Source organism: Anastrepha ludens, chromosome 4 (assembly GCF_028408465.1).
Source record: "Anastrepha ludens isolate Willacy chromosome 4, idAnaLude1.1, whole genome shotgun sequence".
NCBI classification, from domain to species: Eukaryota; Metazoa; Arthropoda; class Insecta; order Diptera; family Tephritidae; genus Anastrepha; species Anastrepha ludens.
In genome coordinates this window covers 114903087-114925761 of record NC_071500.1, presented here as the reverse complement: position 1 = coordinate 114925761, position 22675 = coordinate 114903087, and the positions used below count along the sequence as shown (strand labels likewise).

Here is a 22675-nt window from a genome sequence, read left to right as displayed (position 1 = left end):
CAACCTATTCGCTTACTCGCAACGCAAGCAATTTCTCTTCAGCTTCATCTTCGTCTTCGTCTCAGCGTGCACTGTGTTTGCAGCCTTAGGTAATTTAGAGGATCAGGTGGAAAGCAGCAAAATAAACTACTTGAGTTAATGTAACTGGTTTGCGTTGAAAAGGCCTTACTATATGCGACCCCTGGAAAGTATTTGGGATATTCGAGCTAAAGGTCAAACTGCTAAAAACATAAATAATTTAGACGTTGCATGTTTAAGTTTTTATTCAATTTACCAATCCACTCTAACTTTCGGAAACTGAATATCAAGCTCACCTAAATTTTTCCTTCTAATATGTGTTTCAACTTGAAGGTCAAGTTTAACAGCTGACCACAGATCTTGTAAACAAAGTCGGCCTTTACAAAGATTATGCCGCAATTAAGCGGTGGATAAACTTCATTACAAAGTGAAGTATTGTGATTCTCAGAACTTCACACAAATCTTGAAACTACATTTTTACAAAAAAAATTAATGACAATTTACAAACCTCTTTATTAAGAAAAATTTCCCTCTCCTTTTTTTCTATAAAATTATTTAATTCGGGCAGCACATTCAGTGAATTAAATTAACAAATCAACTCACATTAACTTGAAAGCAAAACCTTGAACGCGTAACGTCGACATAAAATGAAACAAAATGTGGCAACTAAGTAAAACCAGTGCAAAATATAAGCGGGTTTAATCGGTTTTTTCAGTTTGGACGTAAAATAATAAAGCTATTCTAAATTAAACTTTGGTGGCTTTTTCAACGCACGAATACGGAAATGTACCACATAATGTACCTCAAATCTCAAGAACTGGAATATATCTGGTAAATTTAAGTAATACTATGAGAGTCTAATTTTATTTACTACCGGTTGCTTATTACCTCTATATGATAGTATTGATAGTTTTCCCTGAACTATCGAAAGGTGTGGCTATCGATAGTTTTGCTGCTCTACCTGTTAATAATAACTCGACTCGATATAAATAATAATTTTTATAAGATATTAGAAATCATGTTTATTGTCAACAGAAACTGTACAAAAACGTATACAGGATTCGAGAGCTGCTTTCGATTCACTACCTTTCAGCTCGTTTAGAGAAAAACGTTTATGGCAAAAACACAAAAATGTTGCTATGATCAAGCATCTCAGTTTTAGTGTCTTACTAAGGATACTATATTTGGAATATAGATTTTCTTATAAAATGAAATCGTTCATTGGCCATTTGAGTATTTTTAGTTGTATTGTGCCCTTTTGGTGGTTTGTATATCGAAAGCAGCTAATATTTAATAAATGAATGCTTCTAAAATAAATCGATTTATTTGTAGCACCCTGTGGCGTGTAGTAAAAAAGCAAGACTGACAGATTTCGCAGAAATGTCATTTTTGACTTTTCTTTCTCTCTACCTTCATTTATATCAAAACACAAAGGCACGATAACACAATTTACAGAAAGAAAGCTAATGGCTAATCTTTGCTGCTCCGCCAAAAAATATCCAGCATATTTTAACTTTTGATCGATTTCGTAATTTAGTTTATAAATATATTCGAACGCGTACGGAAGTCATAAGCGAGCACTATACGAACAAGTGAAAAGAGTAAACACATATAAAGAACACTGGTGATTTTTCTTTTGCTACAAGCGAGTGCAAAAGAAAAAATCCCCAACTACCTTATTATCAACACTTTTGCAGTGTATTGAGATGGAAAGTTACGGCGGAGCAACAGCGTCAGCTGCTCCCCAACAACTACCCGTACAAGAACAGCCCCAAAGAAATCTCTATGACGCAACGCTGCGAAACAGCAGTGGTAGCCAGTACGCAACTAATAGTAGTGTTGCTGGCGGAGTGATTCGGGGTGGCAGCAGCAGGTGCAATAGCAGTGGTGAAAATTCGCGTTGCGAAAGTGATGAGGAATATCAAGGAAACCAGCCAAGGTCAGGGCCATTGAACGCCACAACAGCTGTTAACATAGAGGCGGCAAATGAGGGGCCAAATGTTTTTGCACCCACTTCAGCACAGAATATTGCAAGTATTAATAGTAGTGAGCTGCCCTCAAGTTCGAATAATTTGGAAGGTGCCTCGCCTATGGCATCATACAATGAGGAAAGAATGCGTCGAAAATTGCAGTTTTTCTTTATGAATCCGATCGAAAAATGGCAAGCTCGTCGCAAATTCCCATATAAATTCGTAGTGCAGGTGAGTTAGGGTGTATTTATTTTAAATTGATAATAATCGGAAGCCGTTTTAATTAAATTAAAAAACAGTGCGTCATTAGTTTGGTAATAATGAACAATAGAAAAGCATTTAATGTAGTGAATATACAAACATCCATATACATTATAGGCTGTGCGTTAATTGTTTTCTGAATCAGTGCTTAAGTGTTATGAAATAAACGAAATTTACAAAGTTGTGTACACATGTGTATGTATTTGGCAGTATAGATAAAGAAAACGAAGCGTGGAATTATCGAATTAAAGGAATAACAATTAAATATTTAGAGAAACCCACCACCACCAAAAATAACATCAATTGGAAACCCCGCAGCTTATTCTTAGAATGTTGTTGTAGCAGCATGAACATTCCCCATACATGTTCCGGTGGCATAATATCGACTGTCTTAGGGACGAAAAATTAAATTAAATATTCCTCTCAATCTCTATAAGCTTTCATAAATGTGATGCCAGAATTATTGTCAGGAGAGTTAAACCCCCTTAATTCCCATACGTATCGTAAATTTGTGGGGAATTTTATTTTTTCTGATTTTACTCAAATATGTGCATACATATATTATACTGTGTACTTCATCCGGTCACCAAAAACTGAAACAAATTATTCCTTAAAAGCTCTTATCAAAAGCATGTAAAACCCAAAATTTATCATATATTAAACATACAAAGTATTTTATTTATTTTTTTAACTTATATAATAACAAGTTATTTATACAAGTTTTAAAATTGCAGCACTAGCAACCACCAGCGGGAGTTTTCCTGATTTCATACGCTGACGATTGCACGATAATGGCGTCGGGCAATGACATCGATGGCCTGTGTTCCAAAGTGAACAACTACCTCACCGACCTTTCTCGCTTTTTCACTGCGAGGAATCTCCAACTTTCCCCCACCAAGTCCACGGCGACCCTTTTCACCACCTGGACAAAGGAGGTCAAGCTGTCCCTTAAGGTAAAAGTCGACGACACACTAATTCCGACTGTAAATAACCCCAAAATTTTGGGTATAACCTTTGACAGCTTGCTCTCCTTCTCTGCGCATACAACCGCAATTGCCACAAAAGTCCAAAATCGCAACAAGGTCCTCAAATCGCTGGCCGGCAGCACTTGGGGCAAAGACAAAGAACTGTTGCTTCCGACATTTAAGGCAATTGGCCGGCCGGTTCTAAACCATGCTGCGCCTTCTGGTCGCCTGGAACTAGTGATTCACAGTGGACAAAGCTTCAGACATATCAAAATACCGCCATTCGGACAGCGACCGGATGCCTCCTGATGTCACCCATCCAACATCTTCACAACGAGGCACAAATGCTCCCAGTAGCGGAGCACAACAAATTGCTCAGCAAGCAGTTCCTGCCGGGGTGTTACCGCAGGTTTCACCCCTCCAGACACCTGCTTGAGCCTGAGCCGCCTCCCAGGCACGTCAGGAGACACCTCCTAGACTACGCTGACGAACTCCAGGACAAAACTGACCGAAACCTACTGGACCGGACAGTATTTAGACAGTCAATAAACGACATTCACCGGGAGACCGTTACCACCTTCATGAACTCCCGTCCCGTGAATGCCGCAATCGGAGTCCAACCACCACCTATCGCAGATGAAGAGCTCCAGCTTCCCCGTGAGGCTCGTGTAACATTGGCACAATTACGTTCTGGATATTGTAGCAGGTTAAACTCCTACATATCCAGAATTGACCCCGACATACCAAACACATGTCCGGCATGTGAAGGTACCCCGCACGACACTAACCACCTCTTCACATGCCCCCTCAAACCGACTCATCTAACCCCCCTCTCCCACTGGACCCAACCTGTCGAAACAGCATGTTTCCTGGGCCTACCCTTAGATGAGCTAGACGAAGACGACCGATGATATACTTACACTGACAGGGCTAACTATGCTGTTAAAACAACAACAAAAAAAGTATTTTATATTTACACTAAATAGAGTCACAGCAATGTTCTGAAGTCAAAACTGTTTGTTGTAGCAGCTTCTGTTTACTCGGCAAAAAAGTGTGTAGAATACAGCCCATCAAATGATAGCTCATTCTAATTATTTCCCATAGTAAGAACGCAGGCTGATACTCAAGTAGTTCCTATAATATCTCTTTGATATACATACATACATTTCCCATTTAAATTGTGCGGTAGGTTCTAAACTAATTTATAGGCATGAGTTGCATACACATGCACATACATATCCCATCATCAGCATTTGTATTTATATGTACATAGCACTATTCGTTAAATAAAATGCAAAATAATATTCACTATTTCCACCCGCATCGTTAGTGTTGGGGTGTATGTGATGAGGCATCTCCATCCATAGAAACAGACACTGTGCATAGTATTACACTGCATTTTTCGCAAGCAGCCATTAAAAATGAATGAGGCAATTCTGTTCGTCGGCAATGAAGTAAAAAAAGCAAAGTTGCTTTAGTAGTCTCTTTTTTATGTATGCATTTGTAGACAGAATATACTAAAAATAAAAAGCAAATAAAGTTTGCATGTAAATATTTCAATAACAAAGCGTTTAACTTTGATACTCCAAAGCTGCTTATAGTTAGCATTTCGCTCTGTTTTTGCGGTTTATTGACTCGACGTGTACATTTGTTCATACATACATATGCATATATATTCAATATTGTTCAGCGTTTCTTGTTTTTTGCTACGTTTTTGTTAATTATATTAAATGCAATTTTTTAAGCGTATAAATATATCAGTTTCAATTAAATCGTGTTGCTCCTCACCCACCCTTTAACGAAGCAATTATTGTATAAATAAGTGCAGTCGCCAATTTTCGTTTGCACAGTTGTATTTGGTTTTGCATGTACCTAAATATGTTTTCATAAAGCTCATCCAGCCTTTCCGTCTCAATGTGCTCATCAGCAATATATTTACAAATGATTAAATGGGAGTGTGGTGCGTATGTACCTGCATACAATCAGCGTATCACAAACACTTGTAAACATGGCCGTATGTGTTTACTACGCTGAAAGTATGTTATTTTAATACAAGTCGAGTTTTTCGAATATTTAAAGTGTATAAACTCAGATACGTGCATATACCCTCTGTCAAAAAAGTGCCAGGAATTGTTCATTTTGTACACCTGGGGATGACTCTAGACGCCAAGCTAAGATGGAACGCAATGTAAAGAAAATAAAGCAGAAATGGAATTAAAGGATAGAAATATGTATTGGCTTATGGAAAAGAAATCACTATCCATTAGCAAACAAAATAATTATTTATAACAATAATTAATAATAATAATAATAATAATAATATAATATAATAATATATAATAATGACAAATTTTGAAGCCCATATGGCCCTTCGTCGCACAGTTATATATATACAGTTATAGACTCGGTAGTAGACACAATAAAAAACGCAGCAAAAGCGCACGAGGCAAGATTAAAAAACCACGTCAATATGGAGGCCTCTATTTTTGTTAATCCAACTAACTGGAGAAGAAGATTAAAACGCAAAAACCCAAAGACATAATGGGCAAAATAGAATCACACCTGAAGTGTTTTATGTACCTATAAATATCATTTGAAAACGAATTGCCCTTTATTTAATAATCTTTTGATTTGTTTCCATAAAAAAAAATGGTCCAAAGTATTCCAGAAACAAAAATAAAAAAACGAGTCAGAAGGTATATAAAGGGTGTTGATTGGCGTCTAAGAAAATAAATTCTCCAAAAGAGGCCAGCTTTTTGGGAAAAACTCTTTCATTTTGCACTGCTACAATACACCATCCTACAATCGTTCTCTCGATAGCCTATTCTACGTGACCTCAAGGATCCGGTCAAAGCCTGCCCCAGTAGGCTTGCCTGCCAAAGCAACATCCCTAAAAATTTATGAAGAATGATTAATGTTGTTACAACTACAATGCCCTAAGCATCTGACCAAGAACTCAATCTAATATTACTCCGATTGGCTTTTATGTTTCCAGAACTCAAACTACCACTTCGAGACACTCGTTTTCTGTCGTGTAATGACAAAAAATTGAATTCGCCTTTGTAAAGTGTTTTCATAGGTGGACTATTCATTCGCATATTATTCATAGCGTATTATTTCGGAATGGACCTACTTTGATAGCATTATGTTTTATTGACTATTTTTTCTGTTTCCTTTCTGTCAGAATGTCTACATATATTTTTGTGAAAATATAAGCAGACCACAATAGCAATCAAACTTGTGCGCTCGAAATACACATATGGAAAAATCACATCGCTAACGGCACATTATGTTTTCACTGCAGACAAAATTGATTGTCTACATGAAGGCAAGGGAAGGTTACCTTATCTAACAAAAAGTCATAGATAGCCGTACAATTTTCAGCAGAAATGCAACTAAATATTTATTATCGCATGAAAAGTAAAGTAAAAACAGATAACAGCGAATTATGAAAAATTTATAATGGAAAAGTACAATAGTTTATTATGAATCGTGTTAGATAAACTAGTAGCCATTTCTAAGCGAGTTTTCCGGTATCAAAATGTTATATGCAAACATGTGTGCATACATATACATATATGTATATGTATATATTATATATAGAAGTATATGTATGTATGTATATGTATATGTAGGTATAAGTAAATATGGAATACTTATCTCATGACATGAATAGCTAAGGCTGATACTAAAAGGCAAATGAAACACATACCCATTACATCATACATACGTACATAAGAGAGACCGGACGTATGTATGTACATATCTGAAAGTAAAAATCATTTTTTGGAGTTAACTGCAATTACCATTCGAATAATATTATTTCTGAAATATTTTTCGCATCTGTGTTTTGACGACTTTCAAAGATTCTGTCGCTTGCAGATTTTTTTCCATCTATAACTTCACGATTGTGCTAAACAAAATTGTCAGCGGATGAACGTGCAACCTATTCTCGCATGCTAATGTGCAAATACATATTAAATTTTGCTAACACATATAAAATATTTACATATATGTGTGTATGTAGGTACACATGTGCAAGCTGGAGCGTGTTAATTCTTCTTCTTCTTAATTGGCGCGATAACCGCTTACGCGATTTTGGCCGAGATTAACAAAGCGCGCCAATCGTTTCTCTCTCGTGCTAACCGGCGCCAATTGGACACACCAAGTGAAGCCAAGTCCTTCTCCACCTGATCTTTCCAACGCAGAGGAGGCCTTCCTCTTCCTCTGCTACCACCAGCTGGTACCGCATCGAATACTTTCAAAGCCGGAGCGTTTGTATCCATTCGGACGACATGACCCAGCCAACGAAGCCGCTGGATCTTTATTCGCTGCGCTATGTCTATGTCGTCGTAAAGCTCATACAGCTCATCGTTCCATCGTCTACGATATTCGCCATTGCCAACGTGCAAAGGTCCAAAAATCTTACGCAGAATCTTTCTCTCGAACACTCCAAGCGTCGCTTCATCGGATGTTGTCATCGTCCAAGCTTCTGCGCCATACGTTAGGACGGGCATGATGAGAGTCTTGTAGAGTGTTAGTTTTGTTCGTCGAGAGAGGACTTTACTGCTCAATTGCCTACTTAGTCCAAAGTAGCACTTGTTGGCAAGAGAGATTCTACGTTGGATTTCAAGGCTGACATTGTTATCGGTGTTAATGCTGGTTCCTAAATACACGAAGTTTTTTACAACCTTAAAATTATAACTGTCAACAATGACGTGGGTGCCGATACGCGAGTGCGCCGACTGTTTGTTTGAAGACAGGAGATACTTCGTTTTGTCCTCGTTCACCACCAAACCCATTCGCTTTGCCTCTTTATCCAGTTTGGAGAAGGCAGAACTAACAGCGCGGTTGTTAAGGCCGATGATGTCAATATCATCGGCATACGCCAGCAATTGTACGCTCTTATAAAAAATTGTGCCTGAGCGATTAAGTTCTGCGGCTCGTACGATGCTCTCCAACATCAGGTTAAAGAAGTCACACGACAGCGAGTCACCCTGTCTGAAACCTCGTTTGGTATCAAACGGCTCGGAGAGGTCCTTCCCAATTCTGACGGCGCTGCTGGTGTTGAGCAACGTCATCTTACATAGCCGTATTAGTTTTGCGGGGATACCAAATTCAGACATCGCGGCATACAGGTAACTCCTTTCCGTACTGTCGAATGCAGCTTTGAAGTCGACGAAAAGGTGGTGTGTGTCGATTCTCCTTTCATGGGTCTTTTCCAAGATTTGGCGTATTGAGAATATTTGGTCAATGGTGGACTTTCCAGGTCTGAAGCCACACTGATAAGGTCCAATCAGTTGGTTGACGGTGGGCTTCAGCCTTTCACACAATACGCTCGCTAGAACCTTATAGGCGATATTTAGAAGACTAATCCCGCGGTAATTGGCACAAATTGCAGGATCGCCCTTCTTATGGATTGGGCAGAGCACACTTAAATTCCAATCGGCAGGCATGCTTTCATCCGACCATATTTTGCATAGGAGCTGATGCATGCACCTTACCAGCTCCTCGCCGCCATGTTTGAATAGCTCAGCCGGCAGTCCGTCGGCGCCCGCGGCTTTGTTGTTTTTTAGCCGTGATATTGCTATTCTCACCTCGTCATGGTCGGGTAACGGAACGACAATTCCGTCGTCAACGATTGGGGTATCGGGATCTTCACATTCTCTATGACATGCGCAGCTGTCACCGTTTAACAGGTTCGAGAAGTGTTCCCTCCATAATTTAAGATTGCTCTGTACGTCAGTCACCAGATCGCCGTCTTTGTTCTTACAGGAAAACGCCCCGGTCTTGAAACCTTCTGTAAGCCGCCGAACTTTCTGGTAAAATTTTCGGGCGTTGTTCCTGTTGGCCAGCATCTCAAGCTCCTCGCACTCACGTATTTCGGCCTCTCGTTTCTTCTGTCGGATAATACGTCTCTCTTCCTTTTTCAGCTCTCTGTAGCGATCCCACATGGCTCGCGTTGCGCCCGATCGCAGCGTGGCTCTATAGGCGGCATCCTTTCTTTCTGCGGCAGCATGACATTCCTCGTCGTACCAATTGTTTTTTCGGGCTCGCCGGAATCCGATTTCTTCTTCGGCGGCGGTACGTAGGGAACGAGAAATGTTGCTCCATTGCTCGCGCATGCCGGTTTGTTGGGCAGTGCTCTCCGAGAGCAGGAGTGAGAGTCGAGTGGCGAATCTTCTGGCTGTCTGTTGTGATTGCAGCTTTTCGATGTCGAACATTCTTTGCGTAGGTAGATGTACGTTTTTTGCTGCACAGAGGCGGGTGCGCAGCTTGGCTGCAACAAGGTAATGATCCGAGTCGATGTTGGGCCCTCGGATCGTACGTACATCTAATACACTAGAAGCGTGTCTTCCATCTATCACAACATGATCGATCTGGTTTCGCGTTTTTCGATCAGGAGACAGCCAGGTAGCTTGGTGTATCTTTTTATGCTGGAATCTGGTGCTGCAGACTACCATGTTTCGGGCCCCGGCGAAGTCGATCAGCCTCTGTCCGTTACCGGATGTTTCGTTGTGCAGGCTGAATTTTCCGACTGTGGGACCAAAAATTCCCTCCTTGCCCACCCTGGCGTTGAAGTCGCCAAGCACGATTTTTATGTCGTGGCGGGGGCAGCGCTCATAGGAACGTTCCAAGCGCTCATAGAAGGAATCTTTGGTCGCATCGTCCTTCTCTTCCGTCGGGGCGTGGGCGCAAATTAGCGAGATGTTAAAAAATCGCGCTTTGATGCGGATTATTGCGAGACGCTCGTCCACCGGAGTGAACGACAGTACTTGGCGACGAAGTCTCTCTCCCACAACAAATCCGACACCGAATTTGCGCTCCTTTACATGGCAGCTGTAGTAGACGTCGCAAGGTCCTATGGTTTTCTTACCTTGCCCCGTCCATCGCATCTCTTGGATGGCAGTGATGTCAGCCTTTACTCTCACGAGGACATCAACCAGCCGGGCAGAGGCACCTTCCCCATTAAGGGACCGGACATTCCAGGTGCATGCCCTCAAATCATATTCCTTATTTCGTTTGCAGGGGTCGTCATCAGTAAAGGCAGTTCTCATCCGAGGCTTTGTAATTCTTTTCATTGGGGGGGATTTTTAAGTGGCGGGTCCCAAACCCAGCGCACAACCAGCTATCCTGGAATGCTTCGCCTTCTCACGTTAGCTCACTCCCGAACGGGTGTTCGGGAGCTACCCAGAGGATACGTGGGCTAATCCCGGCCGTTGTGAGCTGCTTGAACCATATGTAGAAGAATCGTCCTGGCCACTCCCAAGTGAATGGCGATCAGTAACTTTCCCCACTTGCGTGGACTTCTACACATGGAACCATCCTCCCGTGTTAATTATGCCGTGTTATTAGTCTGTAAAACTTTCCTAATTACAAAAAAAAAAAAAAAATGCAAACATTCTTGTACATGCATACATACAAATGTATATATATATCTATAATTAAGACTTTAATTGAACTTCAGATTAAGTCCATAACTAATGGATGCCCAAAAATTCATTTCATTTTCATCATTTTTTAGTACCACTCTAATTACTCGCAAGTCTAATTCCTTACGGGCATTATACCACTCTACAAACAAGATATCTTCTCCATAGAATTTTTGACAGGGTATAAAAGATAGCCGCTGAGTACAGCATAACATGAGAGTGAATGAAAATTAAAAATTAAATTAAATATTAAATTCAATTTCAAAATTAAAAATTTAATATTATTTATTTACTTAAATTAATATAATATTTATAATTTGCATGTTTGACATATATTATAATATTTTGCTGATTATTGCGTGCGACTCTGTTTTCAAATCTGTTTTCAACGCCGGAAGGGTACTCTGTATTTGAAATCAGGTGAGCTCGGCTGTGGTAAATTTCGTTCATGCCTTTAATTTTTGTAATTTGGTGGCTTAAATGTTAAAATTTCAATCAGCTTGTAAGCCAAAAACAAAAACAAAAAACAGACAATGAAAAGCAAAGATGGATTACCATCACCATGAATGAAAAGTGTTTATATATTTATTGTAACAACGTAAAACATTTCAAATACATTTCGGAGAATGCTGCTGGGTTGTTGTTGTTGTAGCAGCATGAACATTCCCCATACTTACATACGGAGAGTGCTGCCGGAGTGACAGTCTTGGCCGGATATAAATCCGGGTCGTTTCGGTAACGTAGAACCGACTGTCGTGGAAACGACGTTCGCCCTAATGCCGTGGGAACATCATGAAAGGTGTCTAACGGGCAGCCGTGTTGCATTTGTAAACAAAAATTAAAAGTACTGAAACGAAACAAAAATTATGTTTTTTTTATTTTATTTGTTTTTTATTCGCTAAAGGAGAGTTACGAAAAATTTAAATAAATACAAATTAGTTAAATTTATTTATTTTTTATTTTTTGATAGTCAAATGTCCGCCATTTTGGTTCATCTGAGGAAGCTGTGTAGATGTAGGATTTGAAAAGAAATAAATATGACAACTTGCGATAATTCCATTTTTTTCTTAGCACATAATTTTACATATATTTTGCCGCTCAAAAAGTAGCTACTTACGTTCCCTTAATTTTTTTAAGGTTGCCTTCGCGTTATTATATTTTTAGAGTGGATTTTTTTTTACTGGTTTTAATCCTAAAAATGGAAGGGCGGGCCATATTTCACTTCAATTAAGAATAAGTTGATGCTGCGACTTGAGAAAGCTTGATAACTAATGTTTTCAAAGGGTTGAAAATGATATTCTAACTACTTCAGAACTATAACTTCTCAATTTTTAGCGATTTCTTCGAGGATAGATTTCTTCATTTGTCTTACACTATTATTGTATGCCCAAGTTTCTGCTTTTATTTGCCATGAAACTTCGAAAACAGCAAAGTCGGAAAAATGCATCTGAATAATCGTTGTTGTTGTTTTAACAGCATTGGTAGCCCTGTCAGTGTAGGCATATCACCGGTCATCTTCGTCTAGCTCATCTAGGGGTAGGCCCAGGAAACATGCTGCTTCGACAGGTTGGGTCCAGAGGGAGAGGGGTGTTAGATGGGTCGGTTTGAGGGGGCATGTGGTTTGGGGGGTGGTTAGTGTCGTGCGGGGTACCTTCACATGCCTTCACCTAAATAATCGTAGTTTCTGCCCCTGAGCATTTCAGCTTATCAAATAGTAAATATGTTTGCAGGTATATGTGACAACGGTCAGAAAATATGTACAAAATTGTATATCAATTTTAATCAACGACGAAAATTTCTTCTTTTTTGCTATGCGCGTCAAATAATCGCGATCGCATGCGACTTATCAGGTATTTGCCTGCTAAAACCTCTATTGCGTTTTATCTTTATGAGTCAAATGTGAGTAAGCAACCCATCCTATCGCATAGAAAAAATACACCTACGTAATGTTTAAAGCCGCCAACGCAAGCGATCGTTGGCAAATTTAACAGGTGATGTGCGCATACATACAATTTTTAAACATATTTATGTCTTTTTACAAAAACATTGTCAAAATTTTAAATACGTGTAAGAGTAGGCATAAGTACACATTCATTTCATTATCTCCCGATGTTATTTACTCTACTATTATTAACTAATATTTACTGCAATCAATTTTGTTTGTCTTCGGTACTTAGTAGCTACGCTGTAGTTTTAAGTTATTAGTTGAGTTACATAAAAGGAAATTAACTTATTTGAGTTGTTTCATCGTAATTTTTAACTGCTTGCAAAGGTTTCCGCCTGACTCATCGAATACTATCAGAAAAGAATAAAATATTAAATAAAAAAATAATCAACTAATTTAAGATCAACAATCGTAAATAATTTTTGTTATCTTCACTATGCACTTGTAAATTTTTCCTAAAACCGTGAGGTGAGCTCTCTATCTCTATTTCTATTTTTATATAATATAACTCATGTAAGTGCTCAAATTGCGCTTAATTTGTCCTACAGAAAAGTTTAAATAGAAAAGCTACATTTGTATTTTGTACTCTGAACACTTGCGTAAAAATATCTGTAAGCATCAAAAGCTGTGAATCAAACATAACTTACTGTGAAATTTCTAGGAATCCAGATTTCCGTAAAGCTCCTCGTGAAATTATTATGACAATATATTGACAAGTTTTGACTATTTTCTTATTTATTTTTTAAGTTCAATTATTTTTTTATAAAAAAGTTCATTCTATAACAAAGACCTTAATAATTCAATCTGCAAATTTGTACAAGATTTATAAAAATTCGACAAATTTTCCTCAAAATCTAAAACAATAAGTCGGAATTTCTGATTATAAAATTTGGTCCGGACCGAATTTGGCATTTCCCTACCCGTTTTATTTACTTTTTCTTGATTTGGAAGTGGTTTAATTTAATTTATTATTATTTTATTAAAAAAAAAATTATTTTATCATTATTTTTTCTTTCGAATATTTGTTTTTTTTTCATTTAATTTAATTTACTAAAACTCTTTCTTTTTATTTAATTGGTTTTATTATCTTTGTTTTTCATTTAGTTCAATAAATTAATTTTTTTATTATTTAGTTTTTATTTTTAAAATACATTTTTTTGATTTTTTATTATCATTTTTCATTTCATTTCATTTTTTTTTTTTAATTTTTATGTTTTTCTTATTTATTATTATTTTTGCATTTAATTCAACTAATTCTTATTTGTTATGTAACTTTTATAATTTTCATTTTAGTATTTATTTAATTAACATTATGTAACTAACATTTACTTTATTTTATTCTTCATATTTATTGTTTTTTTAGTTTAAATTAATTTAGTTTTATTTAATTTAGTTTTTTTTTTTTATATTTGTTGTAAATTATTTATTATTATTATTATATTTATTTTAATACATTTTTGTTTATTTATTTATTTTTTATATTATTCATAATAATTTCTTTTTTAAGTAATTTTTTTTGTATTTTATACCTCATATTTATTTAGTTTTTTTTCATTTTATTTTGAATTATTTATTATCATTTTTAATTTAATTTATTTTTGTGTAATTTTTTATTTTTTTATTAAATGAAACCATTTTTTATTTCATTAAGTTTTTCTATCAAATTTATTATAATTTTTGTATTTTGCATTTAATTAAATAAATTTTTGAAGTTTTTCTTATTAATTTTTTTTTCATGGTTTTTTATTTTATTTTTTATTTATTTTTTATTTTGTGATGCACATATTTTAACACTTAATAGTCGCAGGTGCCACATGTACATACAGTATTGGCCAAAACTAAAGCACCCCCCTAATGGCATTTCAAATAATGCTAAATCTCTCAATCAAACATCTTGAAATATGGCATATAATGGGTTTTTCAGTAAGAGCGCTTCAACTTTTGAACTTTTTTGAATAAAACACAAAGGGTTTGACTTTTTTAACTAATTTTTTTTTTTATTATCGAGTTTGAACATATACATTTAAGTATGAAATTCGATTTCTTTTGCATGACCACCGCGTGCACGTTTTACGAAGTCCAATCGTTGAACCCAATTTTCGACCACTCTTTTGCATAAATCGGCCGAAATTCCAGCAATTTCGCGTTCAATATTGGCTCTGAGCTCACAAATCGTCGCCGGCTTGTTACTGTAGACCAATGACTTCACATAACCCCAAAACGGGACGGCTTGTTAAATGGACCGTAAAATGGCCGTAATGCTCTTAAAGTAGCAGCAACAGAACGATTATTTTCATAAAAAATTTGCACGATTTGCAATCGTTGCTCAAGTGTGTAGCGTTCCATGATGAAATGTATACTAATGAAGTTTACAAATGACAAGCGAAAAATAAAAAATATTGCGTCGTTCGCCCTCCCTATCGGAAAAAAGTTGAAGCGCACCTATTGAACAACCCTATTCATATGTCATGTGTTTCCTTGTTACTTAAGTATTTATAAAATATAATACCAAATATACAGCGTTTTGGTTATACTGAAATAAAATTGAAATGTTCATATTATTTAAAAACTGAATGGTCAAAACTAAAGCACCCCACATTTTTTTTCTTAACTACGGCTTTGTTTTGTTGTTTTTAAGTTAATTTCTTTTCCTAACGGTATTTAATGCTGAGTCAAAGTTCGTTAGAATAATTTGTGCAAAACACGTGCGGATTTAGTAGGACAAAACATTTCATACGGGAAATCAGCAAATATGGCCATAAATGCGTATTCAAATGAATTTAAAAATAAAATAATAAGTGATTGGCAAAGTGGTTTATCGCGACACAAAATTAGTGAGAAATATTCAATAAATAGAAGTGTAATATCGCGACTTATAAAAAAATTTGAACAAACGGGTTCTATTTCTGCAATCCATAGTGGAGGAAGGCCACGAAAGACTACACGACAAGACGACTCCACGATTAAAAGAAAAATTCAGAGTGATCCCACAGTCTCTTTTGAACAAATAAAAATTGATTTAAGTTTGCCGGTAAGTTCTAGAACGATCAGAAGACGAGCAGTGGAGACCGGACTTTTCAGTCGACGACCTGCTAGAAAGCCATTTATTTCCGCCAAAAACAAAAAAGCGAGACTCGAGTTTGCGAAATTGCATATTAATTGGACAGTTCAAAAATGGAAAGCTGTATTATTCTCTGATGAATCCAAATATAATTTGAAACATTCAGATGGAATAAGGCGAGTAAGAAGGCCAAAGCAACAGCGACTAAATCCGAAGTATTGTATCGGAACTACCAAGTATGGTGGGGGGAACATTTTGGTCTGGGGTTGTTTCTCTGGTCAGGGTATCGAGCCTATTCATCGAATAGAGGGAATTATGGACCGTTTCATGCACACAAACATCCTTAAAAATGTAATGCTACCAAACGCTGAGGAGGAAATGTCACTGAGATGGAGATTCCAGCAGGATAATGATCCGAAGCATACCTCTAGGCACTGTAAAACGTGGTTACAGCAAAATGCTATAGAGGTCTAGACTGGTCAGCACAATCTCCCGATCTCAATCCCATTGAGAATTTGTGGGAGATTGTAAATTCGAAAATTAATATTGAAAATTGCAGCACCAAGGAAGCCCTGTTTGAAGCGGTTAAAGAAGCCTGGTACAACATTTCTCCGGAAATTATTAGTAACCTAATATCTTATATGCCAAAAAGATGTTCTGAAGTTATCAAAAATAATGGGTTTAGTACAAAATGCTGAAGAATAAAAACAATTATTTTCGCTTTTAATGGGGGGTGCTTTAGTTTTGTCCAGACAAGTTTTGAATAATATTAATATTTTTTAATTTTTTTTTTAGTATAAGAAATGTTGAACATTTTTTGTTATGTTTATTAATCTCCAAGATAATAAGAAGAAACAAGGTGTAAAAGTAAGTAATATTCGATGTTGTTTTATTGAGTTATTTGACATTATTTGAAATGCCATTAGCGGGGTGCTTTAGTTTTGGCCAATACTGTATATCCATATAGTATTGTTATTGTAAATTCGAAATTTGCTACCAGATGCAATTAAATCAATTAATTAAATGAAAAGTTTTTGCAAGCTCAATAAAATATGGTGAAAATTTGTTGATTGCATTACTGCATGTCTGGGCGCACCACTGATTTAATAGAAATTTCATAATGAATGAATAAAAAGTGAAGAAAATAAATGAATTATAATTGGCGCTTACAACCTTTTGAGGGGTATGGCCAAGCTTCTCCTCCTATTTGGGGTGTGCGTCTTGATATTTTCCCACAAATAGAGGAACGAACAATTTTACAGTTTATACAGTTATATACACTCGGAGGGTTGTCATTGCTTGCCGAGGGGCGATCGCTATTAGAAAACACTTTTTCTATCATTTGATGTTTCATACCTGGGGTTTCGGACCCTGGCACCACCCGAGAAGTTGCGCGCCAATCCATTCGGCTACAGCGGCCTCAAATAATAAATTAATGAATCGTTCCCACGACAGTCGGTTCTACATTACCGGAACGACCCGGATTTATTTCCGGCCAGGGACTGTCAGTTCAGCAGCATTCCCCATATATATATGTGGGGAATGTTTATGCTGCTACAACAACAACAACAATAAATTAATGAATAATATAAAACTGATGCACATTCACACAAACATATTCGAATTCATTCTTATCCATTAAAATATTAATTGTGCAGACGTGCATTAGTATCGCAAATCTGAAAAATATTTATAATAAATTTTTTTCTTATTCTTTGTCTTCAATGCAGGTGGTGAAGATCGTTTTGGTGACAATTCAGCTGTGCCTTTTCGCGCATTCACGCTACAACCACATCAACTACACCTGGGATAACCGCATCGCCTTTTCGCATCTCTTCCTTCGCGGCTGGGACGCTTCACTTGAAGTCGAATCCTATCCACCCTCTGTTGGACCATTCGCCCTCTACGAAAAGTCCGACTTCTATAACACCATCGACTATGCGGTGCGTGGTTACGCCAACATGAGTCGTGCAATCGGCCCATACGATTACCCAACCGAAAACAATGAGATGGCGCCGCTACATCTCTGCCTCTACAACTATCGCGAGGGCACAATTTTCGGTTTCAACGAGTCGTATATTTTCAATCCGGACATCACCGAGTTCTGTTTGTATTTACCGCCCAACGTGACAACGATGGGTGTGCAGGCATACCTGAAGCAGAGCGGCGTAGAGTTGAACTTCGCATCGCTGGTTAAGGCAACGTTGGTATTCGCCATCAAAACGGTAAATTTCAAGGCCTATGGTGGACCGCTATCCGCACCCGATTGCTTTAAATTCGATGTGACTATATTTTTCGACAATCGCGATCACGACGGCCAGATGCTGCTGTCGCTCGATGCGGATGCTCAACGTTTGCGCTGCAAAGGCGATGTTGAGTTCATTTCCAGTGCAGAATTTGATGCGGCATTGCGTAGCTTGTTGAATATTCTGGTGTTGCTAGTGTGTTTGCTGTCCTTCGCCTTATGCTCGCGCGCGATTTATCGCGCCTATTTGCTGCGCATACAGACAGTCAACTTCTTCCGCATGCATTTCAACAAAGATCTTAGCTTCGAGGGGCGTATGGAGTTTGTGAATTTTTGGTAAGTACCACAGAGAAAATACGCTAATGGTTACGCCATAATTACTTATTAATTGTGCTTTCGTTTCCTCGCGCGAATAGGTACATAATGATCATTATCAACGATTTACTACTTATTATTGGCTCATCGCTGAAAGAACAAATCGAGCGCAAATATCTTGTCGTCGATCAATGGGACACCTGCTCGCTCTTCCTGGGTATTGGCAATCTGCTAGTGTGGTTTGGCGTGCTGCGCTACCTCGGCTTCTTCAAAACTTATAATGTTGTTATACTCACATTGAAGAAGGCCGCACCAAAGATACTGCGCTTCCTGCTTGCGGCGCTCCTTATTTACGCCGGCTTCACCTTCTGCGGCTGGCTCATACTGGGTCCGTATCATCTGAAATTCCGCTCGCTTGCCACCACCTCTGAATGCCTGTTTGCGCTGATAAATGGTGACGACATGTTCGCCACCTTCACAACGCTCTCCTCCAAGGCCGATTGGCTATGGTGCTTCTGTCAAATCTACTTATACTCCTTTATTTCGCTGTATATTTACGTCGTGCTGTCGCTCTTCATCGCCGTAATTATGGATGCCTACGATACAATAAAGGGCTACTATCGCGATGGCTTCCCCATTTCGGATCTCAGAGCGTTTGTGGGTACGCGCAACGAGGAGGATCTCACATCAGGTGTGTTCATGAACAGCATGGATGACTTTGATGGAAATGGTATTTTGGATGTACTGCGCCAAGTGTTTTGCTGCGGGCGTTGTCGGGTAAACAGTGGCGGCACTGGTGGCAGCAACGGGCCCTCAGGGTACACCAGTCTCACGAGTATTATCAAGTGATTGAATGTTGATGATGTAAAATGAATTGACTCTGTACTAATGAATGTGACAAACGAACTGAGGACGAGTTGATGCTTGGAATGCGCTGTGACGCCGCCGCTGCTGCTGAGCTGTCATATTTGCAAGCATTGTCGATGGCATGCATTAGCTGATTTGTGTATTATTATTTCTTTTTAAAGTTAGTTAAATTATAGTTTTAGTTTGATTTCGTTTAGTTGAAATTTGGTTTGTTGCTCATTTGCGAGTTATTTTGGCAAAATATGTATGTTTTTGCTCCATTTAAACATTTTACGTCATCTACATACATTTGTAGAAAATGTATACCTACTTGTTCGTAGACAAATGTGCAGTCTAGTAGTTTAAGTTAAGTACTTCTCTTAATATTTGTAACGTGTCATTGAACCATTTTTAGTAAAAGCAAGAATATCAGGGTTGGACATGTTTGTAAATGTGTTAGAACGTGATAGGACTAAAATCTCGTCTCTAAGTGTCGTAAAATATAAATACAGTGAATCTATAATTATTTTTTTTTAATATTTCAGAAGCTTATAAACTGTATTGACATTAAATACCTCTATTGTATCCGACAATTGGTAGCAGCTTCTGGAAATAATTACCCTTGCCTGGATGAGGGTTTTTGAAAATCAAGAAGGCCGTTTTTAACTAAAAAAATTTTTATTTGTAAAACCAAATTTGACATGCTAATGTGCGCAAAAAAGTAATCATTAAAAAGAACTGGACGCAATTTTCTAATACAAATTGAAGTAGATTAGATTAGATTAGATGTATGATTAATGAGGTTTGCACTTCATTCTCATGTTCTTTTGTGCCCTCTACTCATCACAGTACCTCATCCGAGTCCGGCTGTAGTTGGCCAATATGTCGCAACCCTCTCCGTTCTATAGCGCTGCATTCCACGAGAAGTAACATTGGAGTCTCCTGGGAATGGTTGCAGAAACGGCAAGAGTCGTGCATGTCCAGAGAGTGGCTCTCGATGCATAAGCGACCGATCCATACGTTATCATTGGTCTTACTATCATGATGTATATCCTCCTCAGGATTCTTGGGCTACACCCAGGATTTTATGCAGATCGCCTAAAGTATAATGAGTACTTTGCAATTCGTATATTAAGAAAGTGTGAACAAAAATTCGCTGACAATAACTAAACCCAGACTTCGATGTAAACATGTAAATACGATATTAGAATATTATTAAATGTAGAAACCAATAATTGGATGGAATTCGTCGGGTAAATTGTATTTTTGATAAAATAAAATATTTTTAAAATTTAAAAGCTTAGCGGTCAGGTAAAGTAAATAAAGTAAAATGTAGTCTACTCGTGACGTCGCTTAGAGAAATGTAAAGAAGAGAAGGGAAAGCTTAGAAATTATTCCAAAGATACTAAAGGTACAGCTGCGCTGCTCTGGAATTCATAAGAATTACTGCTTTAATCCAGCAATAAAAATTGTAAGTCAACCTCGCACTTCCCCAAATATTCACAAATGAATAGCAGTGCAGTTCGGTAAAAGTTTAGATCTCAGCTGTTTGAAATCTACTTTAGTTAGTGTATTTGTTTTTAGTTAGTGAGACACAGTAATTTGAAAATTTATGGTCTCTCTCTATATTTTGGCTTTTACGGAAGAAGACTTTCTTACGTAAGTGCGCGTTTGTAAATCTCTCTCAAAAAAACAAAAAAATGTTGCTAGCAACATTTGTATGGCAACATTGTTGCACAGCTTAGCCCAGCAGCTCTGCGTGCATACTCTATGCCAGCGTCATTGGTGGGGTCAGGAACAGTTGAATATTTGGAATTGAAATAACTGTTGGCAAGGATTGCAAAATTTTAAATATATTTATTTATAATTTTGAATGTTTCTTCGCCATATTTTAAGCATTTAATTTTTAAATTTTTTACTTCATTTCTAACTTTCGCTCATTCCATTTAAACCATTCTCTTCTCTAATACATGAATTAAAAAAACAGCAACAAAGGTCACTACCACCATTACCAGAATGAACTTAAACTACACTCATGCAATTTAAAAATGCAGTTAATTATGAATGTCCATGCATACTTTTGTACGTACAGATGTTTGTTAGCACTCCTCTTGCAATTTATTTAATATTTTCTGTTCTGAAAACTTATACACAGTATTTAAATTATTAAAAAAATCAAGTTTTTATAAAATTGCTATCCTATCCTATGTATGTATTTTCAATGCGATTTCTTAGCACATAAAACTCAGCCAAATACATTCTTACTACTTCATACTAAAGGGTTTTCCAATAACAGGTGTTATGAATGAATGGATTGCGCTCTCGAGAGATGAGTTAACGATTTTTATGGCCGCAATTGAATGGTTTTGATCTGGAAAACGTTTATTTTCAACAAGTCGGCGCTACGTGCCACACAAGCAACGAAACTATTGATCTTTTACGGGAAAAGTTTCCGGACCGTGTTATCTCTCGAAGAGGTGATCACAATTGGCCACCGAGATCTTGTGATTTAACACCTTGTGACTTTTTTCTTTGCGGCCACGGGAAAGAGAAGGTCTACGCCTACAGCCCTGTGTCGATTCAAGACCTCAAAGACGGAATTCGTGAGGCTATCGAGGACATAGGGCAGCCACTTTGCAATTCGGTTATGGAAAATTTCAAGAAAAGGATATTGTCCTGTGGTGGTCATTTGGCTGATGTTATTTTCCACTATTAACGGCATACCTTCCTCTTTATAATGAAATAAACATCGGATCATTTTTATATGCAAAAATAGCATTTTTCTTTGAATATCAAAATAACACCTCTTATTGGAAACCCCTTTAGTATGTATGTAACTGCATAGTTCACATAAGCGCCTAGTTTAGTTTGCTGCTTTGAGCAAAAAGCTTTTGCTACAGTTATGTAAAACAAAAAACTATAGATAAAAAAATTAAATAAATAAATTCTTCGCTCCTAACTCAAATGCACTTTTCCTTTTTTTTCTTTATATTTTCCCTCTCTTTTTTATTTTCTTTCTTTTGACTTTGCAGTCGCGTTTATGAGACGCGTGTCTGATGAATGTTTTTTGGTTATGCAATAAACAAAAATCTATCCACGGTCCATTCAGGTGTATGTATGTATATATAAACGCATAGATTTAAGTATTAATAAATGTAATTACACCGAAAATGTATGTTTGTACACTAAATAAAGTTTCATCATGTGTATGTAAATATAAAACACGAATTCATTAAAACAAATTAGAGGACAAACTTGGACGCGGACACGGTTTTTACTAATCATGAGAGTAATAGATCACTTGCTATTGTTCCTAGCGTCAGAGGTGGACGAACAGTCTCAAATCTTGATTATAAATGCGCGAAAGGATAGTTGAGAAATGTACATAATTGGCGCCTACGCCCTTTTCTGGGTGTTTGGCCGAGCTTGTCTTCCTATTTGCGTTATGCGCCTTGATGTTGTTCCACAAATGAAGGGACCTACAGCTTTAGGCAATACACTTGGTAATTAGTAAGTAATAAATTAGTGACGGCTATCGTTCCAATTGAAATCACTTAGGAATATGTCGCCACCCATACGTTCCCACGGCAGTCGGTTCTACGAAACCGGAACGACC

General features: G+C 37.5%; 2 protein-coding genes across 6 annotated transcripts in view; one reads left to right on the top strand and one right to left on the bottom strand.

Annotated features, from left to right (window-relative positions):
• LOC128860697 (ankyrin repeat and BTB/POZ domain-containing protein 2) overlaps positions 1-13642 on the bottom strand; it is a 160852-nt gene extending 147210 nt beyond the window's left edge. The window contains exon 1 of the mRNA XM_054098364.1: positions 13240-13642. The gene's annotated coding sequence lies outside the window, so the exon portion shown is untranslated. The remainder of the gene's footprint in view (positions 1-13239) is intronic.
• LOC128860699 (mucolipin-3-like) lies at positions 1434-22292 on the top strand. 5 transcript variants are annotated; one of them, XR_008454289.1, is made up of 5 exons: positions 1434-1619; positions 1716-2219; positions 17384-18234; positions 18315-19240; positions 19605-22292. XR_008454289.1 is itself a non-coding variant. In XM_054098372.1 (4 exons), the coding sequence occupies exons 1-4, from the start codon at positions 1725-1727 to the stop codon at positions 22139-22141; spliced, it is 1986 nt and encodes a 661-aa protein (XP_053954347.1). In that variant the 5' UTR covers positions 1434-1724; the 3' UTR covers positions 22142-22292. The 5 variants fall into 5 exon arrangements, 3 of the variants coding, with proteins under 3 accessions (XP_053954347.1, XP_053954348.1, XP_053954346.1); XR_008454288.1 differs by having other exon boundaries at positions 1434-2219; positions 22092-22292; XM_054098372.1 differs by having other exon boundaries at positions 1434-2219; positions 18315-18904; positions 22092-22292.
• The last annotated feature ends 383 nt before the right edge of the window (positions 22293-22675 follow it).